We start from the raw sequence: 24,702 nt of genomic DNA, 5'->3' as shown, positions 1-24,702 counted from the left end.
GGAGAGAGCTCAGTACAGAGGTGCTCAGTAGACAGCACATCAATACCACCTGAAGCATTGCCTTATGCGCATCATTGCTGGAATAGTTTCTACCATGTCTTTCTACATGAATTTTTTTTCCCCTGCAGGACAGAGAGAGGAGGCCCTTCATGCACAGTGGTTTAATACAGTATTATAACACAAAAAGGAAGCCTAAAATTACTGAATTCAAAAGTGCTCAAAGTATTAAGCAAAGTATTAAAATGTACCCCCATTTCAGGTCCACTTCTGTCAGGAATGACATCATGTATGTTCCTGTAGTATCCGAGGCATAACGTGGTACACCGGACAAGTGCTCCCATGTATAAAGACAAGATCGGGATCAGGAGAGGCTCCCTGCACTCCAAGTGACTGTGAAGCAAAATGGCTACAAAAACAACCTGTAGGGCAAACAAATTCATGATTAGTAATTTGTCTGATTCTTCAGGGCCAACATATCTCCTGCCTGACTCCAAGCTAGTCCATCTGAACCAACAACCACGCATGACTACAGTATCTGACTTCAAGCTTGTGGCACTTAGAAACTTTAGTCAGGACCCTCCCTGCATTCGGTCATACAAATAGGAAGAACAAGAGCTAACAGCATACAGAAGCTCTATTAAACAGTCCCTGAAGGTATGGGCAGGTGCCAGACTGGGAACCATAAACAGGAGAAGGTTAGCATGAAAGTCTGGCAAGGTCTGTCAGCAAGCATGTGGCTGAGTGTCCCCCTTCCCAGGAGAATGTGCTATTCTGATACTCACTGCGGCTGGAGACATGCTTCTAGGGTCAGCTTCTAAACCCTACTTTTTTTTGGAGGGGCGAGGGGGCAGTGGAAATCAAAAAGCCAGATGTTTGGAAGTATTCACTTCAGCATTTAGAAGCAGGAAGTCTTTTGTCATCCTAATTTTCTACTTTTTTGAGTGAAATTTCAATATTTCATCATTTTCTCTTCAGCTAAGTGCCCCATTGATGTAACTGAAATGGAAATTTTTGGGCTAATGAACAGCTCATAATTCAGTCTCATAAGATTAAATGCACAATGCAGAAAATGCGAAGGAATTTATTAATATGATACTATTCTCTTCTGTTAAGTACAGAACTGATGGTGTGACTGTTACATTCTAAATGTCTCTGGATGGGGGGGACAACGGGGAACGAAACTGTGTTTCGTTCTGTGAATGGCAGAATCAAGGACAACCCTGCCAGGACATGCTGGCAAGTGAGTGACAAGAAATACAAAACACATTGTTCAGGGGCAGGTTCTCTCCTTCACTGTTAGAGCTCAAGAAATACTTGAATTGTTTTGCAGCAAACAGAGGCAGTCAGCCACAAAAAGTGTGTATATGAAGCTATGCAAGGAGAATTAGCCACTGCCTGTGCACCTATTGCTTGTGTAAGGAGCAAATGTAGGTGTAGGGAATTACGGGGGCATGGAGAATCACAACTTTTTGTCTACCAGATTTGCTCTTGCTCTGTGCGCTATTTTGTTGAGAGAAGATGACAGGTGTCTTATTCTTCACAACGCCTGGCACCCCACTCACCAACCACTGTGGAAAGGGCATGTGTACTGTGGCCAAAATAAGAATTTGTTTCTGTATTTAGCTGTATGTGACCTGACATGCATCTAGGGTCAGCAAACTTTGTAGGACAAAGAGCAGATCCTGAGAGTTAAGGTCATTTACAGTAATTGGTATTATCTTCAGGGATTTAGTACGGTACTGTAGAGAGGCAGACCTGCCAAACATAGAATAGCAGCTGACTGAATGGTTCAACTTGCTTTATGGTTTGCTCATATTTAGTGGGAGGAAAATGCTATGGAAAATTGAACTAAGTGCTGTTGACTTCATATTTCCTTTGATCTTTTACTGCTATTATCCTCTTTCTTACCCAGTCATTACACCATTCAGCTGGTAATGGGGCAGTACAGCAACTGTTTTACAGGTGCTGGGACTCTCCATTTCGTAATATTTTTATATCTGCTTTAAAAAGAGGGCTGTATATTGGTTCTTGGGTGCTACAACACTGCCCATCAGCAAGGTGTATGAATGTTGTTCTTTAAGTGTGTCTAGTACAAAGCAACAGGATATTTAACACCTCCCTCACAAAAGAAAATTCAAACAAGATTTGGTCTTCTCTGCATCACCCAGGGGCTGTCACCACAGATCCCTTCTGATGCAGTTCTGAGCCTTCACCTTTTGGACCAGTAAGAAGAACGATGCCATACTGGCACTCAGAAGATGGCTTATACTACCGCATCGCACTGGATTAGGCAGCATGTGCAAAACTGACAGGTGAAGTGGAGAATCAAGCCTTCACTTCCCCACCTACAAGCCCCACTCATGATTTCAGTGAAACTGTGCGAAGCATGGGGCAGAATGCACACGGGGGAGAAAGGTCTCTTTCAAAGCACTCCATCAGCCTCAGGACTGGTAGAAGCCATCTGTTTCTTTGCCTCACCTCCTTTTTTCCCAGATGTACACATTTATATATAGCTTGTTTCTCAGCCATTCTGAAACAGGTGGAGTTGCTGGAAGACATGTCCCTACCCCAAATAATCCTGGTTCCCGTCTCCTGACATTGCTTTGGGATTGACTTGATCCAGTCAAGTGAGACCAGTCAAAACCACAGCTGTCAGCAAACAGCATCGACACGATGGGGAAACAACCGGAGAACAGCACACAAGATTAATTCCTCTGCTGTGTTGTTTACGGTAGAGGGAGAAGACAGTCTCTGTACAAAAGAGTCTCTGCTTAGGAAAGCATCTAGTCTGTAACACAACAGAACCAGCGACTGCTAAGAGGAGTCGTTACCTGAGCTATGACATCTGAGATGGAGGCACATCCCACTAGGAAACTGTACTTGTGTTTCAGCAGAATCCCAGCATGGGTCCATGCCTGAAAAAAGGCAAAGAAGAGTTTGGGAAGTGATTATGATATTTGTGAAAGATTTCAGCTCCCAGAATGCTGTTTTCTCATTGTTACATTGTACACAAACAACTTACAAAGCTCTTTTCCGCCAGCAGTACCTGGTGTGAACCTGGGCACGTGTTAAGCCAGTAATGCAGAGAAAGCACTGCTGCATTCAGTTCCTTATTGCCATGGCTGACATGGAGAATGGGAATAATTTAACAGACTGTATAGAAATTTCTGAGCAGATCTCATAAAAAACTGCCCCCTCTTCATAAAACAGATGCTGCACAGGATGGATTATCATAGAATCATAGAACGGTTCGGGTTAGAAGGGACCTTAAAGATCATCTAGTTCCAAACCCCTGCCATGGGCAGGGACACCTCATACTAAATAATCTGAAGGAAAAAGTGTTTCTTCCCATTCACCAGCTGGATGCACCTCTGACGTGTAATTGGCCCACTGAGTTATACTGAGTCCTGTCTGGAAAAGAAAACTTAATGATCCAACTTCTTTTTATTGTCAGCTACTGTTTCAAGCAGACAAATGTTAGAGAAAGTGGTGGAGGCAGGTCATGAGAAGGTTATCCTTTACCAGTTTTACACAGAAGTAAAGGCATTAAAGAGATCTGCCACATTTTTATGTTGTGCAGGCCACAAGCAGTGAGCCTGGAGATCTGGGAAGCAGCAGCCCATGCCATGTGTGGCTCTCTTGCCCAAGCATTTCAGATACACTGGACTTAGCTGTGCTTGCAAAAATTGATGGTAAGAAATACCTTTTCAAGAAATTTGCTTTGAGAAAACGAGCCTGTTCCTTGTGAGCTCTGCAGGTGATCTGGGAATGCAAGGCAAATCCAACTCTTTCACTACAAATTGGAATGAGACAACACAGACAAATGGTGCAGCTCATCAGAAGATGACCAGTGCTTTCCATCCTGCGCATACTCTAACAAGGCAGCTGACATTTTTCACATTTGTCATGATCTCTGGATGTTCAAAGTCCACCCAGATGCTTTTTCCAGGTAGCAGGAGATGATGTGTCCAGGTATATCCAGAGCTACTGCTTGCAAAGGACACACCTTACTTCTGCACACCTCCAGCTTCCCATCAGGTAACAGACTTTGCAAACTAAGGTCACAAAAAGCCCCAACCCCAAAACCCATTCATATTAAAATTCAGTTCTGATTCAGGCACTCACCATGGCATCCATAAAAGGGAAGGCAGCAAGATAAAGGAAGGCCCTCCGAGTTTTACTTCCCACTGATTCATCCACATGGTGCAGCTTATTAATAATGTAATACCCCAAATCGCTATACGCTGTAGAGACAAAAGAATAGGAATGAATAATAAAGGTTACGTATAGACTCTGGGTAAGATACTCAGAAGTACCTGAAAGACTGTGACATCTAGGAGCTCAGACACGCATCCACTTAGCAAACAGCTGCAGGGGCTTCCAGATATTACAGCCTCACCAGCTGCTGTTTATGAGTAAGGAGTTCTCTCGTGGTTCTTTTTCAAGTAACCTTTAGCAGAGGAGTGATAACAAATGGCTGGGTTGGGAGACGGGTATAGTAAGTGCCACATCTGTTTGCTAAATGAACACACTGGTACTCCAGAAAATCTACTGCTCTTTCATTAACTCAAGGCTTTTTGTCTGAAAAGCTGCTTTCACCATGCATTGAGTATTTCATGGGCTGTAGTACTTTATAAATGCTGAAACCATCTACTGGCACTGCATTCTCATGATGTTACCTGTAAATCTGCCCAAAGCTGTAAAAGGATACTATGAATTGCATACAACATCAATCACACTCATTATGCCTCTCCCTTACTCCACCTAATGACCACCTCTGCTGGGACCTGTCAGGGCACTGCGCAGTTCACTGTACGGTCTCTGGGTAGCCTCGACCAGCGTTCATTTCCTTACTTATATAGAGCCGGTATCTCAGGAGCCACAAGCCAGAAAAGGGCACTGCTAGAAATCGTGGGCTTGCCACCCACTTCTGATTGCCAGTATGTTATTTTGCCGTCCTGTTTCAACCCCAGACAGGAATTTTTAGTGTTGGGCAACATGCCTCTTGCCAGGTTCTCTCTTCCCAAGGTGTTGGGTTGAAGACAGCACAAATGCAGGGACTTACCACACAGAATCACAGAATCACAGAACCACAGAATGGTAGGGGTTGGAAGGGACCTTCAGAGATGATCTAGTCCAACCCCCCTGTCAGAGCAGGTTCACCTAGAGCAGGCTGGACAGGAACACATCCAGGTGTGTTTTGAGTATCTCCAGAGGAGACTCCACAACCTCTCTGGGCAGCCTGTTCCAGTGCTCTGGCAACCTCAAAGTAAAGAAGTTTTTCCTCATGTTGAGATGGCACTTCCTGTGTTCCACTTTGTGTTGGTTGCCCCTTGTCCCGTCACCAGGCACTACTGAGAAGAGCCTGACCCCATCCTCTTGACACCCGCCCTTTAGATATTTATAAGCATTGATAAGACGTCTCTCTAAAGAACTGCTTACATCTCTGTTAGTACCCACATTATCCAGCTGCTTTAGTAACCCCAGAGTCCTCCCCATGACCGGCAATAATGAAGAGTCAGCTATGACTGGAATCTCTGACCTATGGGGACTTAAATAATATGCACAGTTAAATAATCCAAATAGCTTTTAACCTTTTATAAACCGTGCTCTAGAACTGCTTATTATTATGTAGTTTCCTCTATATGCTTGTAAGAGCTGTTAAAAGAATGATTAGGTTGTAAAGTCAACCTCCCAACACAAGTAGCTGCAGAATTACTTGTGCCTGGGGAATCTTACTTCAGGTCTCTTCCACTTGTGGCTTTTCTAAAATAATTATTCCAAATGTGAACATCTATCTGATTTTGAATTTATAATAACTCTATTATCGTTGTACAGACCTTCATTAGAGTAGTTCAGTAAAGTCATTCTTTTCATGCATGCAGGTCACACAATTGGATTGACAAATGCTAACACTAGTTTTTCTATCTTTTTAGCCTAAAACTAACTTTTATAACTCATAAACAGTGTTTGGAAGCAACTAAAGAGGCGTTTAAGTCATCATTGTTTTCTGATGGCTTAGAGATACAGGAGTTAAATGTTTAACAGGACTGAAAGGACTTTTAAAGTCCGAACAAGGCAGAGTAAACAAGGTAGTAAAAAAGAAGGTGGTATTACAGCAAAGAAGGTGGTATTACAGCACTGGGAACAGGCACGAGCCTCATTCCAGATAACCGGCACTGCCCCAAAGATGCTAAAATGTTAAAGACTCCCTTTCCCTATGCTGTTCCCTATCTATATGTCTTTCATTTGAATAATGAGAGACTCACAACTTCTCAGTTCACCCAGTAATCCCCAAGTTTCTTAGCTATCCTCCTAAAGCACTCCCAGCCTTGTTTCCTTTTGAAAGGGATTAGGGAAAATCCTTAGAACAGGATTCCAACCTCTCCCCAGAGCAGGGAGGCCGGTTTAGTTCTTTAAGTGTCCGCGTGCTTGTTGCAGTCCAGCCATACATCACGCACGGCCTCTTTTTGGTTTTGCACAAATATCGATACATCAGTTTTTGCTCAGTATTTTGAAAACTCTGTTATGCATGGATTTTTGTATGGTGAATCCTTGTGGAAAACTGCTTTTATGGCAGGGCAGTACATGGATGTTTCTGAATCGACTTATATGAATGAAGGAGAAGAAGTTTGGAAGGCATGTGAGGCAAGCCGCCTGTGAGGGTCTGATTCATTAAGCTGTCTCTTTGGTTCCATTGAAATTGCTTAACACTTCTGCACAAAAACTTAAAAACTGCTGCAGGAAGCACAGCCGTATAACTCCCCACATGGGGACTGACGGAATCAAGAGTCCAGGTTGCTGAGAAACCCGCTCCTGTGGAGAGGCCTCCGCCAGCAGTGCAGTACGGGGGAGACAGCACGCCGCAGAAGTCACCCTTGGTGCTCTCCATGTGCTTCACCATTTGGGCTTCTCCCGTTTTAAAGGAAACTCTTAAACTGTTTAGAAAGTGCATAATAAGTAACTTTTTTGGCTCTAGAATCCATTAAGCTGTTTAAATTCTTTTTTTTTTTTCAGTTTACTATCACAGAAAAATTACAGAATCAGAGGGTACAGAGGCTGAACTACACTTGTGAACTACACAACTACTACACTTGTAGGGACAGTTCACCACAGGGTTGCAGTTTATTGGCAGGACACTCTCAAGGGACTTACACCACCACACTCCACAGCACCACATTTTTAAGATTTGTAGGGATATTAGTGCCGTGCTCTGTAAGCTATAAGTTTCTTTTTCCTCCTTATCCAAAAAAGCCTAACTGCATTTTTTAATGTGATTTTGATTTTGTAATTGTAATGTCTAAACTTGAAAGACAGTTTTAAAATAGTCAACTATTTTCTACCCCATGTCAGTGAAAGCACACAATCACTTTTGCTGATGTCACTGAATGCTTCCATCCTCAGAAAGAAGGACTCAGCAGGCTGAGATTTACTGACAAATATACAGGCATGTGTCTCTGAGCTGTGAATAAAGCAATTGCTGATGCAATTAGAACTTAACCTTGGCCAACCTTACAAACTTATTATGAATCACGGCACAAAATTAATAACAGAGCTGAAGAGTATTATATGAAGCTAAAGCAGATGGCTCTTCCCATTCCTTGCATCATTTCATCCAAACGAGAGAAGTCCAACCCCAAGACAAGCTGCCTGTTTGCTCTCCTCTAATACCTCATTTATTTTGATATGTCTATGGATTAGTCTTGCTACAGCATTTAAGCAGGAATTCTTGTTTTTTTCTTTTCCAGTTGAGTTTTAAGACCCAGAAGGCTAAGCAATGACAATGAAACACTGCATACCTAATTGGATCTCCACTTCCTTACACTAATTTCTCTAACAAGGCATTTACTACCACATAAACTTCATACATTCTTGAAACAACTAAACACGCTCTTAATGATGCCAGCAGTCTCAAACAAATAGCTGTACCGTAGTCATTTTGGAGCTGTCTACTGCCCAGCATGTTATACTCACATCATAAAGAAAACAAAAAGAAACCCTTAGAGGAAGTGATACCATTTACTGCCAGACACAGACCTACATATGTCAATATTAGCTTTACTAGAGGGGAAAAAAAAATCAAAAAAATGTTTTTGGGTTAAAGTGTGTTCTTTTTAGATGCATTCCATTTTCATACTTTGTTGCCAGTTTTAAAAATTAACTTGGAAACTTGAGAAGTAAAAGTCTCTTCTGCTGCTTGTCATAGAGATGTCTCACATGGCCAAAGCGGATGCTGGTCAGAATTTTGTTCAGCTAAGTGATTTGGGCAGACAGGAAAATGCCAATTTGCAAAAAAACCACCAAACCCCACCTCCTCCCCAAAACCGAATGGCAAATCTTCATTTGAAGATGGCACAGGGTACATAGATTTCTTTATGTCTCTGATTAGCCTAAAAGTAGAAGCAAAAGCCTGTGTCCACCCTTGTAAAAGCCCAGATGATCAGAGTGTTTTAGGCTTTGTGATTTTTTTGCTTATAGTAATAAATGAATTAAAAAAAAAACAAAACAGCTTAGGAGCATCTTAATGCAGACTGATTAATGTAATCATCTTTTTCTGTGCTCAGCATTACTTCCAAAATTGCATTAGTTGATTTTCCCAAATCTATCAATGACCAGTGGTCTTTGAAATCTCTTTAGGTAGGCTAAAATCTCCTAAGTCTCAAAATTAGCCTGTTTTAACTAAAAAATAATCATTGCTATCCTAAAACCCACAAATGCTTTGGTCATAGGCTTTCTTCCTTCTTCCTTTGCCCTGAATACCCTGCTGATAAGAAACTACCCCTGTTGTGGGGGAAAGGTTGGGGCAGCTGGGGAAGCGCATTACTGCTTTAGCAATGGCCATCTGAAGATGCTGAAGTAGGATGTATTTTTAATGAATAACATTTTGTCATCTTTTAGAAAGAAAAAAAACAAAAGCAAGCCTGGATTATATTCTGAAATGTTTAATACAAGCCAGTACAGTGGGCATGTCAGAACAAGACTGACTGGAAAAAATAGCACGGGTTGTCATAAACTACTCTGTAACTCCTAATCTGTAGAAAATTCCAGCAGTGTTACATTGGAAGTGGTGGGCTTACACCTATAGCTCACGTCTTATGCAGATCTTTCATGTATATGCAGAGACCACGCATGTGGGAAACTGAAAAAAGTCAGTGGAATTACTAGCAACTGCTAAAGATTTCCCCTGTGCAATCTGTGTGGGGAGTGACCCATGCCCACTAGCCTATCAGCAAAAAACTGTCACAAAACAAATCACTTGCATGTCTTGACCATCCAGTCTGTTATAGGCTTGCCTGGTTACTAAAGTTACAACCTTTTTTTCCTGGTAATGACAAATGATCCATCACGTAGTTTTTGATCAGGTGTAGTGGGCACCACTTAAGGAAGTCTGTTTAAGCAAAGAGGATGTTTCCCCAAAGTCACTTCTGCCTTGTCATTTCCAGAACCTCAGAGAGCTGTGCAAAGTAATATTTATATGCAAAAGGAAATAAACTTTCTCAGTACACTATTTCTCAGTAAAGGAGTGAAGGGCTGAATGATGCTGTTTTACTGTCAAAGAAAATGTGCATGTCTTTCATGACACTGGTTAGAGACCCACTTAGCACGGAGGGCATACCAGCAACACCATGAAATGCATTATGTTAGCATAATATTATATCAATGAATTCTCTCCTCTGTCAAGCTGGCAATTTTGTAAGATGCCAAAAATAGGTACAGACAGGCTTAGCATCTTGAATTCCTTCTCTTACAGCCCAAAATTCCCACCAAAAGCCAATCTCTGAAATAACGAGACGTTTTAGACCTGGCTACCTAGTGAACTGTCCACCTAACTGGTGGCAGCGGCTGTCTCCAAAATAGCACAAGGGAAGGAAGGCAGCATTTTATTTTCTATTTCCAGATTGCAACTGAAACAGCAAATGCAGGAATTGTGTACTGACCAAGGTTTGCAGCAGCATTGTTAAGTGGGACGAGAATATGGTTTCAAATCTCTTTGGTCAAGTCAACTCATTTCTTGGGTCTCACTGCTACCTGTACAGGGGAGTGATAGGAACTGTTGGTGAGGACTTTGCGGACGTTCATGGGAATGTGCTGGCGTGATAACTGGGGACCCAAAGCTTGCAACTGTGAGTTGGAGTGGTTTGACTCCCACAGAGGATTGCATTGGCCCCTGTGGGGGAGCGGTAGTGGGGAGCTGGTGCTGAAGCAATGAAGCATGAGTCAAGTGGGTGAAACATTCTGTTTTGATATTTTAAATGCGTAGAGGCTGCTGTTTGTGAAGAGCTGTGCGCAGACTGCAAATAGTCTCTATCACAGTTGGAAATGTGGTGATTCATTGTGGTCACTGTGTTTCTACCACCACTTGTTTTCTTCCTTCTGACTTTCAGTACTCCTCCTTATTTCATTGGGCTTTTTGTTCCCTGTTCCTTCCTGGGCTGTGACAGTCTATGGCAGACAGTCATGTCATCTTCCTTAGCCCCATACACATGTGGAAGAAATTCAGTCCCCTGAGTGCTATTTGTTTCTGTTTTTCATCTGCCGAGCATCAGTAACCTGTATTTTTGTCTCCTGTAGATAGTCTGTGATAGGTTTGCAGCTGCTGGGGAGTAGCTGCAGGTCCTAGGAGGCTTCCTGTCTGTCACTGGACTCCTTCTCCTCCTCCTGCTAGGTAGGTTGTGCATCTGTGGGTCAGAGAAGAATAATCACGATTTGAAACATGTTCAAAGGAAACTTGGAACATAAAACTTGGCAACATCACCCAGGCAACTGGTGCTAGAATCTGACTAACTCTATTCTCTCGGGCGCTCTGCCAGTCTCTGCTGTGGCCTTTGCATATTTTCAGGCATAGACAAGTTAAAATACTAAAAAATATTTTGCAGTCTGCCACCATAAGCAGCCCAAAGATTGCGTGAAGCCCTTTAATTCAGGACTTTAAAGCATGGTAAGTACAGTCTTCTTTTTTGTTTTTTTTTCCCCAATATCTGCAAAGAGGGCATTTCAGAGGTTCTGAATCCAGCTGGGCTCTATTTCCAGGCAAAGGAAAGAAACTTAGCTATCTTGGCATGTTTTTCAAATGGCTGCCTCAAACACCTCCCTTCAATAAAAGTCCCACATGGAATTTCACCTGGAAATTTGATAGTTATACTTCAAATTTTCTTAACATCTATCATAGCTTAAAATAAAATGTTGGATGACTAGAAAATATTTCTTTATCCAACTGACAAAGCCAAAAACTTCGACCAGCACTGGCAGGAAAACAAGTGAGCAACTAGAAGAGCTGCTCTGGGGGCTGAAGAAACATTCCAAGCAAAGAAAAATGAGAGCCAAACGTACAAATGGCCCAAAGTTTATAATCCTGACTCAATCAAGCAGCCTCAACTGTAAACATATTGAAGAAGTGAACAGTCGATACTGGTAATTAAATTAACTTGAATGCATGGATTCAGCTTATAAAATCAGAAACAGCTTATCCCTGGCACAGAGTTGCCACAGCTAGTGAGCCGTTACTGTAAGCATTTATTACGGCCATAACATACAGTAAAGGTAAACAGCATAGGGCTGCCGTATCAGTGGTGGAGTAAGAGACATTAAGGTCAAACAAACTGGAGTGCTTGGGAGGCACATAAAGCTGGTGAATATAGCCCGCAGCCTGTTAAAGGTTAAGAGCAGGGGGCATTTGTATTTACCAGATGGCTCTTGTACCTACTCGGCAGGAACTACCCGCTGACCAGCAGCCCGTGCTGCTTTTGAGATACTAACAGCCTGATAATGAATGGTGTCTCACTTCCAGGACACTCCATAATTTCATGGCAATTCTGGATATTGCCATCACACTTGCGTTTCCCATCTTTCTGCGATGGAATGACCTCCTATTGCTGGTCATCCACCTCAGTCCTACTGTCTGTCAACCAACACGTGCCTCCATAGGCTGCTGCGTTACCTCCCTCCTCCCATCCCTGAGAGCTCCCAGCTTTTAGGATTGTACCTGTCGAATACAATGCACCCTCCGCTTCTTCCTCCAGCATCTCCTATTCATCGTTGCTTGAGGTCCAGAGGCTTCAGCTTTGTGGAATGAGCCAGAAGGTGCAGGGAATCTGGTGCAGTTCTTGGAGGGGATGAAGTTAAAGTCTTCCAGGTCACATGCCTTTTTATTGTTGTGGTACTGGCTGATGCTTGGGTTGATACCACACTTCTCCAGGCTCTTAGGAACTGGCAAATCCTGTGGCTGCCTTACTTTTTATGTTCAGTTCATATCTGCTTGTGCATTTTCTTGGCTTCAGAGTTCACGCAGGGAGCTGGTCTCCATTTGGCATGAAGAGCTCTTATTCAACAGAAGTGGATGATGACTAGTACTAGTAAAGAGTAATACCTGATATTTCAATGAGGATGCTGGCACCTACTTGCTTAGAGTTTTGTACTGTGAGGTAAGTAGCAAAGGGATGAGTACAGAGGAAGTAACACTAACAATGCCACTGAGTTCTGACCAACAGACCTACCAAGCACACCTTGAAGTCCTGCTAAACCCACTCAGGCAGATACTGCTAGTTGATCATCACTACCTAACTGTAAGCCTGAGCTACCAGCTTCATGCAACCTGTCAACCTTGCCAAAGTTTTGCTCACACACCTGACGGAAAGAGATCAATATCGCGTTGAGCCACCAGGCAAGCCCTGGAGGTGGAATCTGCCACTTAACAACCTGTTTAAAAAGTAATAAAAATTGTGTGGATGGGCATGATACCAGACCAAGAGATTTAATCTCTTTTGCATCTCCTGTTGCACTTTTACAACTGAAATCTTAAACTTACAGATTCATCAGTTTGAAGAACAGGCCAGGGAAGAAAATTAAAAGACATATTAATTAAACGTGAAGTGACCTTACCTATTAAGGTATGAAATATAGCAGCTACAGCGCCAGCCACAACCATGCACAAAACTGCTTTGGTCCTGTCTCGTTTGCTGTTCACAAACACCAGGCCTACATTTTTGAAGTCACTCATCGGACCCGTGAAGAACTTCATCAGGGAGTACGCCAGCCCATAGCTGGCCAGCATTTCCACAGCATCTTCCTTGACAGCAGCAATGCCCCTATTCAAAGCCTGTTGAAACACAGAAAGAGAAAATAATGTAGCACATGTGAAGCGTATAAAAAACAATGTTCTGCAGCCAATTTGTGAAGGAACAAGCAAGCTCCACTCTCATCGTTTTCATCCCAAGTTGGACCTTGTATCTCTGGGCTCAGCAGCAGTAACTTGTGACTTGTGACACCAACAACTTCATCATTTCACACGGACAGTAAGTGCAAGTAAAGTAGACTTGAAGATAAACTGTATTTTAGGTACTAAGGTAAATATCTATTTCTAAAGTATATAATGGAACTCCTGCTATACCAGAAGTCAGTTTCTTTCCTTTTTAGAGTAATTTTATGACCTGATAATAATCATGGATGATACAAGACCATTTAAATGCCACTTTGAGGCCTTAGCCCTGAACTGAACAAAGCACAGTCCTTGTAGGCCATTTGCACAGGTAAAAACTCTGACATTATTATATGCTGAAATTTCAGGAGCCCAAACTTTTTTTTCAGGGTAATGAGCTTTTCACTACATCCCATGTGGTTGTTGTGAATAGCTGATACTATCCTATGATGTTTATTTTGAAACTAGGCCAAATATGCACATGACTAAACATATCTGTTCTCCTTTCATGTATTTCACAAGGTTCTGATCCTATATTTATTTATATCTCCTTGTAGCGTATTTGAAAAGAATAAAGCATATATATTTCAAGACATATTAAGGTTCAACCAACCTACTAATTCATTCTAGGTCTGTATTTAGGAAATGTCTGCCAGTGAATCACTGAGAATTAGATGGATTATTTTTATAACTAAGGTGAACCATAGAAAAAATGTGTAACTGCTTCAGATTCCAGTTTGCACCAAAATGCTTCTAAAATATTGAATAAAAATGACAGAATGACAAATTTTATCTGCAGTGTGACAGCATCAATCATCTGATACACTCAGCAAACTGTTAAAACAAGATTTGATTCAAAAAGCATGAAGGATGGAATACAACTTGTTTTCACAAGTATGTAGCTCCTACGGGTTACAGCTGATGTGTGCTGACAGGGCCATGGCAATGAGGCCGACCAGGAACATCTCTCCAAGCCACCCTCCAAATCTCAGTCTATCCACTTACACAGCAGTTCTAATACCACTTTTTCTGAATGAACAAACCAGGCAGAGTATCATCAGGTAATCTTGGTGAACCGCTCCTGTTTCAAATGTAAGCTTAGACTTTATGTTGCTGTCTTTTGACTTTTTGTTTTCCCTTCCAAAGAGCATCTAAGCAAGCAATTCCCATTGCCTTTAAAAGAAACCGCATCCTCATAGCAGAAATGAGCACTTTTCCTGCCGTTCTTTTCTACTCTGTGAGATGTGCTTAGTTTTTGAAACTAAAGCTGCACTGTCAACATCATAGCAAAAAACTGTAGAAAATACCAACACCTCCATCCTTGATATCTGCCAAATCTCTCTCTTGCAATGTGCTCTGACCTGAACACCCGAGGCTCCAAATGCTTTCATCTGTCTTGCTCCAGTTTGCCCCTTCCTGAAAATACCATGTGTTAGATCTGGAATACCTGCAGCTGCTATATGCAACCTTTTCTGGGGTATAGATAATTCCATCTATTGCATCGATAAGAATTAAACTTATATTTAATCTGCAGATGCCAAAACCACTAGCGTGTGCATAAAACTGTACCCAATTTGTGGAAAAGACTGTGGCCTCTGAAAGGAATAGTCAAGTTTAGCTTTCTTTTGTGATGACGCTTGTGATGATGTAATTGATATAAAGGTGTATACAGAGTTATAATATTTGCATTTAAACTTTCTAAAGACACTGAATCTCCTTGTTGCTGTTGCCAATAATAGGCAAATATGCCATATAGAGGGTTCCTTGATCACTTTTCCCCCCTCTTTTCTTCTGTCAACAGTGAAGTATTTCTGGCAGCTTCAATTTAGAGAGAAACAGCTAAGCAATTTCAGGTAGTCTGGTTTAAAAGCTTCTCGTCATAAGTGCTTCCTTCCTGGTTTGGATAACTACTGAATACCAGAGTGTATGGACAATAGTAATCCACTTCTGACAAGGTCCCTGGCATAAACATGGCTTTAAGAAATCCCATTCTGTCAAGAGGCACAGCACTATGATCCCTCTACAGAGGGACAATCTTTGCCGAGCACAGTCCTCAAGCCAGTGAAACTAGCTCCATGTGACTTTGGCCCCGGGATAACTATGTTTTCCATCTAAGTAGGACAGAGAAAGACTTGAGCACTCCTCTTTCTCTCCCTCTCTGGTTTTACAGGCTGAACTCTGATCTCTTTTGTATGAACAAATGACAACCAAGTAGATCCTTCTGAGTAATTTTCCCCAGAGACGCACTGTGTACCAGGTAAGGTAAGCTGGCAAAATCCAAAAGGGACTTTTGTAAGAGGTATGCTGCCATTAATTTATACTCCTGTGGAACGGTTGGCTGACATGATGAAATACTCTAGAGGCTAGCCCTGAAAAAGCAATCCTCCTAAATGCTTCTTTGGAAAGATCCTTAGGAAATGAACAGTCAGTAGGGTTGTGTACAGATGGTTTAGCTTCTGTAGCTTTCTTACTCCTTTTTCACTTTAAGATGACAATGCTTCTTCGTCCTCAACTTCCAAACACTATATGAGAACTTGTGTAGCTTTTCTACCCCATGTAGCTTAGAATATTTTTGCTACTGAAGCTGCTGATGTTTTATTTGATATCCTTAAATCCGTAAGAAATCCCAGATACTTGATAAAGCTGCTTTGGGTGCAATATGAAAGACACGGGCACTTGATCTTTCATGGCATGCCAGCCATGCAGTTGGTAATCTTCCAGTCTAATTTCCTGTTAGATTTCCAATTAAGTCTCTCATAAAGGAAGAAACATACAAACCAGGGCAAGGTCTCCATTTTTTTATCTGACACTATTTTGTAGACCTTTTGTGTGAACAAAAATCAATAACAAAACTTCATCAGTAGCATCCATATTCCATGTTTGTTTCACGCATAACAGAGCGTATCTCTACAAAGATTTGTGTAGCTTGTCAACAAAATCACACAGAACTAGGCAGTAATAATAATAATAATGATAATAATCACAATACTTAATATAAGAAGTTAGCTTGATCATACATATTTCAGATGTCATCTTGATTTCAGCTGACTTATTCACACCAAACTTGAAGGGAGAACTAGGAAATCCAGGTGCTGGATAGAAGGAAGACTATTGGTGATGGCACCTTCTCCTGAGTTTTTAATTAATAGCTAACCTAATATGGCAGTAGGTGAAATTGTCACAGTAAATGACTATTCATCAAACGTCACTAAAATAAAGTCACTGACATTGCTGACCCTTCTTTTAGAGATAACAGGAAAAAGCACACAATACTTCCAGGCTGAGAATGATCTGGTATGAACAGGTTAGCTGAAGTAAGTCACATTCCTAAAGCACTTCTCAAAAAGGCAGGCACCAAGATCTAGAGCTACTTCAATGCAATGATGTCTTCTATAACACATTATGTTATCACTAGCAAGATTAAATCTTTGCTAGAGGACCCGGTAACAACGCCTTGAGCCCTTCTTTAGGAATAATTGTGTGCTGTCTCTAATGTTCCCTAAAATCAGAGAGGACTAGCATTTTTAAATTCCCATCCAGAAGCTTCAAGTCCGAGCAATACCAAGTAATACACTTAATAACATTTCCAGCCAGTAACCACATCTTTACAATTGGGTACTGCAGCTGGCTTTATCCTCTTAGAAGGAATATATGAGACCTCTATCAAATTCCTAGGACATGCATAAGGGATGAATGCAACAAACTTTTGCATGCATAGGCAGTGATTTAAAAAGCAACAGTTGTAAGAAAAATGTCAAGGGTCTAGCTTGTCCTGTTTTGCATGAGGTTTCAGCACTATTCACTAATGTTGGCAGGAAAAGGTTTGGTTCCAGTCTACAGCTACACACTTCTGTTGCCAAAAATTCAAAGTCCGTCTGTTAAGCTGGTTCTATAGTGTTTGACCATTTCTCACATGATCCTCCTCTCCTAAAGACTACTGGATGACTGATGGCTTATTTTGTATTGGATTAGACATATAAAAGCATAAAAAAATCCACTGAGAAAGCCACACCTATTGTATGCATTTCCTTCTGCTTTTAAAAAAGCTTTATTACCTATGTACTGCATAGAATTTCAATAGTCTATATCTAACTAGAAGAGCAGATTTTCTACTTCATTTGAAGTTAACTATTGACTATGCAGTCAATACCTGACCAGTGCACGTGTTTCAAATAAGAGCAAGTAAAATCCAAGAAATGTAATTCCTGTCAGTCCTCAATTTTGCTTATTCTGGAAGAGCAGACTGTGACCTAATGGAAGCTGTCACATTCCTATAGCTTGTCTGAAGCTGGGATTCTGCCTGCTATGTTTTCAAGTCTGTTCTAGCTAGTTACCTACCTAAGGGTGACACCAAAACCCCGCTCAATTTGGCAGTAACGTGGCCAACTGTATATTCAGTTCAGCAAACATTTGTAACATGTTCCCCCTCCCTCTACATCTTTCTTCCTACCTGCCCTCCCCCAAGAAAATGGAAAAGCGCCAAAGTATCCAGTAAAAGAGCAAGCTGACGTAGGGGACAGTCTTTCAGTCTTTCTCCTGTGTCAAATAATCTCTCTCCTGATGATTGCTGGCTGAGTTTTCATTTACTAAATCCTGTCACATTGAAATCTTCAGTATCATATGTACCAGCTGGCCCTGGCTGTTCTGTCTCCTCCTCTGTCACCACTGCGGGAACTGCGCTGCCAGGGGGACCCCTGACAGATCCGATGTTCTGTAAGCGTGGCATCATCAGACTGCTATGTTGGTGCTACCTGAGCGTTATCCCATCTGCACCTCTGCTTCTGGCTGGGTTTCTCATAAAAGCAGGAAACCACCGGTAGGCAATTTGAGGGAAACAGCCAGTGCTCTGACACAGGTCTGTGTAAGCTTCCATGAATATAGACATAGAAGTGGAAGGAAATGGGGTAAAAATAGCACACACACATTGATCCTGGTGCAAGAAGATCGCCCAAAGATAGTATATGAAGAGATAGCCCTGAAGGGGTAGAGGGAGTCTGACCTTGTAGCTTGAAAATGATGACTGAGGAGTGTCTGTTGTTTTGGGCCTTTTTTGTTTTGTTTGGGGTTTTGTTTTGCAATGCTTTTACCCTAATTCAGTATCTCTAATTTTGAGCCAGCATCTGTTGTAGATCATGTGTCGGATGACTGAAATGCCATCTGAGGTCAATTCCTATTAGCCCGCTATTAAAATACTTGACTTCCCTCCTGGTCCTTTACTAAAGCTGGCTGTAAGAGAAGCCCCGCAGGCTTTCCCTGCCCACAGCACTGCAAGTGCTGCCATCGGTTCAACCCACTAAAATAATCCCAGTCCCCAGCAAGAGACCACAGCCCCAAACTCCGTTCTGAAGGAAAAAGAGACGCCTGTCCTGAGAGAGGGACACCTAGAGACCCCCATGGTATGTGGCCTGTCTCTGGAGGGGCCATCCTTGGAAGAGCATTAGGACTGCCCTGAAAATGAGAGCTGAAGTTCTTCTGTCTCTTGCTGATTCCTAATTCAAAATCAACTGCAAATGCAGGGCAGGTGTCATGGCTTTATCTTAAATAAAAAGTTAGTGTACAAAATTTCAATCAAATTTACTCTGTCTCCTTAAGTAAGGAGAACATGGCCTAGAAGAAAGCCCGTATACCCTGTGAAACAAAAACCAAGCCATGAAGACTAGAATGCAATCAGTAACAATTTTTGTCCCCATTCACCCTCCTGAGCAGCAATGAAAAACAAGAATGAACACTTTTGCCAGATTCCTACTCTTATCTGAAATGCCTGCTACTCTGTGACTGTGATCACGCTCCCACTTTCCCACTCACTATCCAATGTCAAGGCTGTATGAACGTGTGTCCTGGGAGAAGTTTAAATAAAGACTCTAAATCCAAAATAACATAATTTTAGAGCACTCACAGCTTTTACTTGACCTGGGATACATCAGGCAACAGCACTTTTTACAGGCACAGCCAGGAGGCGTACGAATAACTAGAGCAGCAGTGGCAACAGTGAAGTCGGTGAAAATGGGAAACCCTTCCCACTGCAAGAACTAAGGCAGAGGAGGACATGTTGGGGAGCTGGAAGAGTAGCTACGGCACACTACCCCGGTGCACCTACTGCCTGTGAGTAGATTTAGGCGCAACAACCCGCACAACAAGACAGAGAATAATACAAAAAACCACAGGGGGCTGCAGAAGATAATGGTGCAGGACCATGAGAAAGAATCCAGACTCAGTGAAGCCAAAACATGCCTCATCTAAAACTATGTTTGACAAAGTGCCAGAATATTTACGACAGGGAGCAATCTTGGAGGGGTGAATCAGTCGCTGCAGATGGTCGCCTCTCTGGGGAACATGAAGAACACTGATCCCGAAGCCAAGAGAGCTATGAGCCATGACACTGGGAAGCCCTTCAGGATGTATTCCCCAGGTAGTATTGAATGGGAATGGCTGACACCTGCATGAAGGAGACCTAAACCACTGCCATTTCCACAGATGGCTGTTGAGAAACCTGTCCCCTGAGGTGAGACAACCACTAACTTTGGCCTTTTTTTAGGCAAGCAGTGCTTGTAGGGGCGTAGGACAGAAGCAAAATCAACATGTTAGAGATATTCCCTGCCATTATGGCTGGTATCCTCTGGCTGATGCTAATGAACTGCCCAAAATATATCTAAGGTGAAACTCGAATGGGAATGCTTTGTTCTCAAAGTATTCCAGCTTCCCTTGGAGCTCATCCACAAAGGTGAGAAGTATTTGTGATTATGTTACAGAAGTATGGCTAACTCCAGGCTGAGTTTATTTATCTTCAGATCTCCTTCACGTGGAGGCCAGAGACTCATTTTCTCTCAAAAACTATTTCTGTTTCTAAGTCTATGTGCATGGACTAATAAAACTGAGACATAAATTGAGACACATAAAACTAGGAGAAGGTTGGCTCCCTGTCTCTTCAAAATGCCCCGTGGAATAGCTATCATTTCTTCACCAAATTCCATTTTGATTACTTTTAAGTGGTAGAAAGCACTGGGGAGAACACAAATGCATATCACATGTATCTACGCACAAAGAATATTTGCCTTAATCACAAGTGATACAGTATCTGCAGCAGTGCTCTTTTTATTTTTAATTTCTCACAGAAACAGGCTCTGTTCTCTTCCTCACGTTATACCCCCAAAGTAAAAAGTAAGCTGATTTACTATCAGTTGCATATTTCATAAAATCACATTTTCTCATGTTTATAAATTAAATTTCTGCAAGGACTGTTATAAGACTTGCTTGTATGCACACAGCAAATCTAATCTACACAGGTCCCTTACCTGTCAGTGTCTCACAACTCTGGCATATTGCCTTTTTATTAGCATTAACTCCATCTCCGCTGAAATACTCCTTGTGTCTCTCTCCTCCTGAAATGGAGATTGCCACTTTCTCCTTGATCACACCTTCTCACTAAGCTCCAAAGCGCACAGACAGGTTTGGGTTGGAAGGGGCCCTGGGGGCCAGCTTAAAGCACTGCCCCAAGCTGAACATCTGGGAGATGTTGTGGAGGAGACCCCACACCTTCCCTGGGCAACCACCCCGAGAGACCATCTTCACCCTGAACCTTAACATGAAACCAGAACTGGCATCTGAAGATCCATGGCCATCTACTTTGCACACTAAAACACACTCTCCTGCCAGCGAAGGCCACGCTGCCGGCATTGGTCTGAATCTCCATTTCTCACATTTCCCCCTCCTTTCCTGAAGGATCTTTTGTTTCATTGCTCTGTACCACTTCTCCTTGCTGCTCCAAAGGCCTGCTCTCTACCACTTCTCCTTGCTTTCGCCAAAGATCTTGTCCTTGACAATAAGTGACCTATATTTTCACCTCACGGCAAGAAATTACTTAGCTCCGCTTGCCTTCCAATTTTCACCCTTCCTGTTCTGCTGTTATTGGCTTTTTCATAGATATAACTTACAGCAGAACAGTACTTTTCAGTAATTTTGATATTGTATTTGTTTCTTTTGTATTTCTAAGTTCACGCATTTCATATGATGCTAGGTTCTTGCTTTCTCATTTTTTCACATATTATAAGTAGTTCTCTTAAGTGGTATTTTTTCACATAAGGTCACCTCGCATTCCCAATGACAAGGTCCTGTATCTAGTGTAAGTCTGTTTTTCCCACTTAAAAACATCAGCCTAGGCAAAGACCCAAATTAAAAAAAAAAAAATTAATCCAAGCAAATAGTTTTGCCAATTGCAAGAATAGGAGAAATTAATGGGGTGTGTCCCTGGCTATGTAGATTTTTTTAAACTATTTTCCTTAAACCTTTCATGTTAAAAAAAATCTTAATGCGTGCAGCATTTGGTGAAAACTTCTGATATGTGGCACAGCCTATCAAAAGTGCCTTTAAAACAGATCAAAACTTGGCCAAGCATCTGCAAAGTATGAGTTGCCCATATTCAGTAGAACTTGTTAAACTACTTTAACTGCACTGAAATCTTGTCTATATTTCAGCGGTGCCAAGTGTGCTCCTGGGCATTAAGCTTTGAGCCACACAACAGAGACCGCATAGGTTCAAATCCTTAAGGCACCAGGAGACAAGGAAACACTACCTGTACCATTAGCTCAAAGCAAAAGGGAAAGCATTTCTCCTTCCATGGACTGAAGCTGCAGTAACCTACTAAGACTTCTTTCTCTCAGGAATTGTGAGGTGGTTTATTCTCCTATCTTGGCTCTTGTGGAAAGGACCCTGGAGGCCTGTAAAGACCCTGGAGATCTGTAACATTTACTTTTATTGCTTCAGCTCGCTTATTTCTGAGCACTTTGTTAGTGATTAAGATCCCGTGTCCTCCTACTTGGAAGACAAATAATTTGCATTTCCTCTCAATTGTCTTTCCATGTGGAATTTAAGGGATGTAATAATTATACTCAGCAAACGTGGCAAGAGCCAACAATCAAATTCAAGGCTGTCAATACTGCAGGAAAATATTTTAGTATCATTGCATGTACTATCCTACCACTTCATGGCTCCTCTAGAGATTACCCTACTGCTGCTATCGTTTAGAGTTACTAATTTTGCCACAGCCAGAACTGGTAGTCAGCTGGGAGGAGTGGGCTACTTTGTTGGAGTGTGGCCACACAAACAGGTGTTTTGGGGTTTGGTGTAATAAAGAAGTGGAAGCCTCCCAAGATGGATGTCTCTCTTAGTTCAGTGATAGATACCCAGGCTGTTTTGATTGCAGAAGATGGCGAAGTTCAGCCTCAGTGACAATGTGCAGGATGGGACCAAATTGGTTTCAGATAATAGGGCTGTGAGGGAAGACACTCACTGTGCAAAAACAGATTTTTTTCCTTAAATCACTTTCAGACGCGATCAAAGTGAAAGTTAGCTACTCAAAAGTTGAAAATGTCAGAATTATGGGGGGCAACCTTTTGTTGTCTGCCTCTTGCTCCCTCCCTCCAGCCCCCAGGGTAGTCCAAATTCAGCAGTAGCCATCATCACACCAAAGTAGCTTGCAAACTGCAGCCCCTCCGTTGTCAATGAAGCTCCCTTAGTCACTCAGAGCACCCTGCAAGTGTCATCACATATGTCTGCTAAGCAGAATATGTAAAGCAACCAAGCCTTTGCTATTTAATGAACATTACTTGTACAGGATGAAAGGCTAAAGCAAACTGAAGCAAGTGTCTGCAGGTTTTGTTCATTCAGCTTGGGTAAATGTTCCCTCTCTCTTGCTGCAGACAGGAGAGATAAGGAGCCTGCTGAGCAAACGCACAAAATTCTTGACTTGTCATATGGCTGGGCTTAGGAAGAAGAAAGGCAAATAACTGCCGTTTGGTCTTTCATCCTCCTCAGAACTGCACTATGTCAAAAAAAAAAAAAAAGAAAAAAAGAACAATCTATAAAGTAAAGTACGTGTCAAAGCTACTATGATTACAAAAATACATATAATCACCAAATAAGGCTTCTGTGCTTGACTTGAGGAGTGGGAGCTTGCCCAGCTGTCCCTGAATGTGTAGTACAGCCCTACCTTTATGTGTACTTAGTGCACTATGCAATTATCTACTGTCCATTAGCTTACTCTTAAAGCATTTACCTCCCCATGTGGCCCAGCACAAACTTGTTACTTATGTTCTAGGGCTTTGCCCAACTTCATCGGAGCAGAACGCATTTAAGGCCTGTGATTTTTATTAGCTGTTGTGTCAGGAGCAGGCAGCACGGCTGGTTAAAGTCCGTCATTAAGCAGCTGTTCCCTCCAGCATGCGGTAGGCTAGGAAAAGCACAGTTTGGGCTACACAAAGCAGAGTTTGTTAGGTGTGAGTGCCTGCGACTGCAAGTGTAGAGCTGCCAGATTAGCTCATGTCTTAACTGCTTAGAAGCGACAAATAGAAGGCACCCAGATCACCAGCCTAAATACAAACTTGGTGTTTCCGCTGCTGGAAACACCCATCATAAACAAAGTCCACAACATTTGTATCTGTTTTTCTTTCCCTACCATTCTTATTCTTTGTACTAGCTTTATTAGGATGAAATTAAAGTTATTCAGTTGAACTGGAAACAAACTGTGGATAGTGACAGATTTCCTTTCTCTAGGGCTGGCGGATTTATTGCAAAACACACTTTGAAGCACTTCCAGCTATTACAGCACTTTCCAATACTCCAATACCTGCAGAAAGCAACGGTCTCACTAAACCGGTAATTCTGCCTCTAGAATTTGACCTAATGTATCTGTTTAAAATAAATGGGAAGTGGGTGGTAAAGACACAGGAGTGGAGGAAGACAGAAAGGAGAATGGGCAGGCTTTCTCCAAAGTAAATTTTTCTCTCAGAAAATCTAAACTTCTATGTGCCTGGCCTAAGTTTTGAGAGCCTTGAACTTCTCTCCTGGTTCTCTCAGTATCCAATGACATGAAGTCAACAAGTCAACTCACAATGAAATTATTGCACATGGGTTTTTCCAGGTGATGGGTGTATGGAGAACAGGTAACTAAGAAATTTCTCTTGAAACCATGCACTCTTTTTGAAACGCCCTATCTTTCACAAGGGGAAGCACAGTAATATGTCTATACAAGCAAGGCTGAAAATACCCTCTCTGACCTAGAAGAGCAGGAAGCCATGGGAGAACCTGATTACTGTTGCTTACGTGATCTTCACGGCAGCTGGGAGCCCAATTGCTGCTGTTATAGTAAATGGCTTTCCATGATAATGGAAATACAGGCTATATATACTCTGTCCTCACTGGATTCGATAATAAAGGAGAGAACTGGAACATGTATCAATGCTTCAAGCTTTTCCTCTGTACCTCTTGGGAACACATAAGTTACAGAGAGAGACAAAAAAGCATTCTTTCTGAATATACCGGGACATACAAACCCTAGAGCCAGGGGTTCACTAGAGTAACCTCTAAATTCCTGGCAATAATTAATCTTGTTATATCTTCACCAAACCCTTGGCTAATGCTTCTACTCAGAGTTCCTGAAGCAGCACCTTGGCAGCCTTCTCCTCAGGGAAGAGGAGACTTGGAAGCACTTGTGGAGTTGTAGCAAGCCTAAC

The 24,702-nt window shown here is 42.1% G+C and overlaps 1 protein-coding gene across 1 annotated transcript in view; it reads right to left on the bottom strand.

Annotated features, from left to right (window-relative positions):
• ANKH (ANKH inorganic pyrophosphate transport regulator) overlaps positions 1 to 24,702 on the bottom strand; it is a 100,808-nt gene that overhangs the window by 29,771 nt on the left and 46,335 nt on the right. Inside the window, exons 2-5 of the mRNA XM_074576171.1 lie at positions 12,880 to 13,096; positions 4,126 to 4,244; positions 2,832 to 2,915; positions 249 to 419 (exon numbers count right to left, since the gene is read on the bottom strand). Of these exons, the coding sequence (XP_074432272.1) occupies positions 249 to 419; positions 2,832 to 2,915; positions 4,126 to 4,244; positions 12,880 to 13,096 (591 nt within the window). The remainder of the gene's footprint in view (positions 1 to 248; positions 420 to 2,831; positions 2,916 to 4,125; positions 4,245 to 12,879; positions 13,097 to 24,702) is intronic.

The sequence above is a fragment of the Larus michahellis genome, chromosome 2 (assembly GCF_964199755.1).
Source record: "Larus michahellis chromosome 2, bLarMic1.1, whole genome shotgun sequence".
In the NCBI taxonomy this organism is placed as follows: Eukaryota; Metazoa; Chordata; class Aves; order Charadriiformes; family Laridae; genus Larus; species Larus michahellis.
The sequence above is the reverse complement of the archived record's forward strand: the minus strand, read 5'-3'. Positions and strand labels throughout refer to the sequence as shown.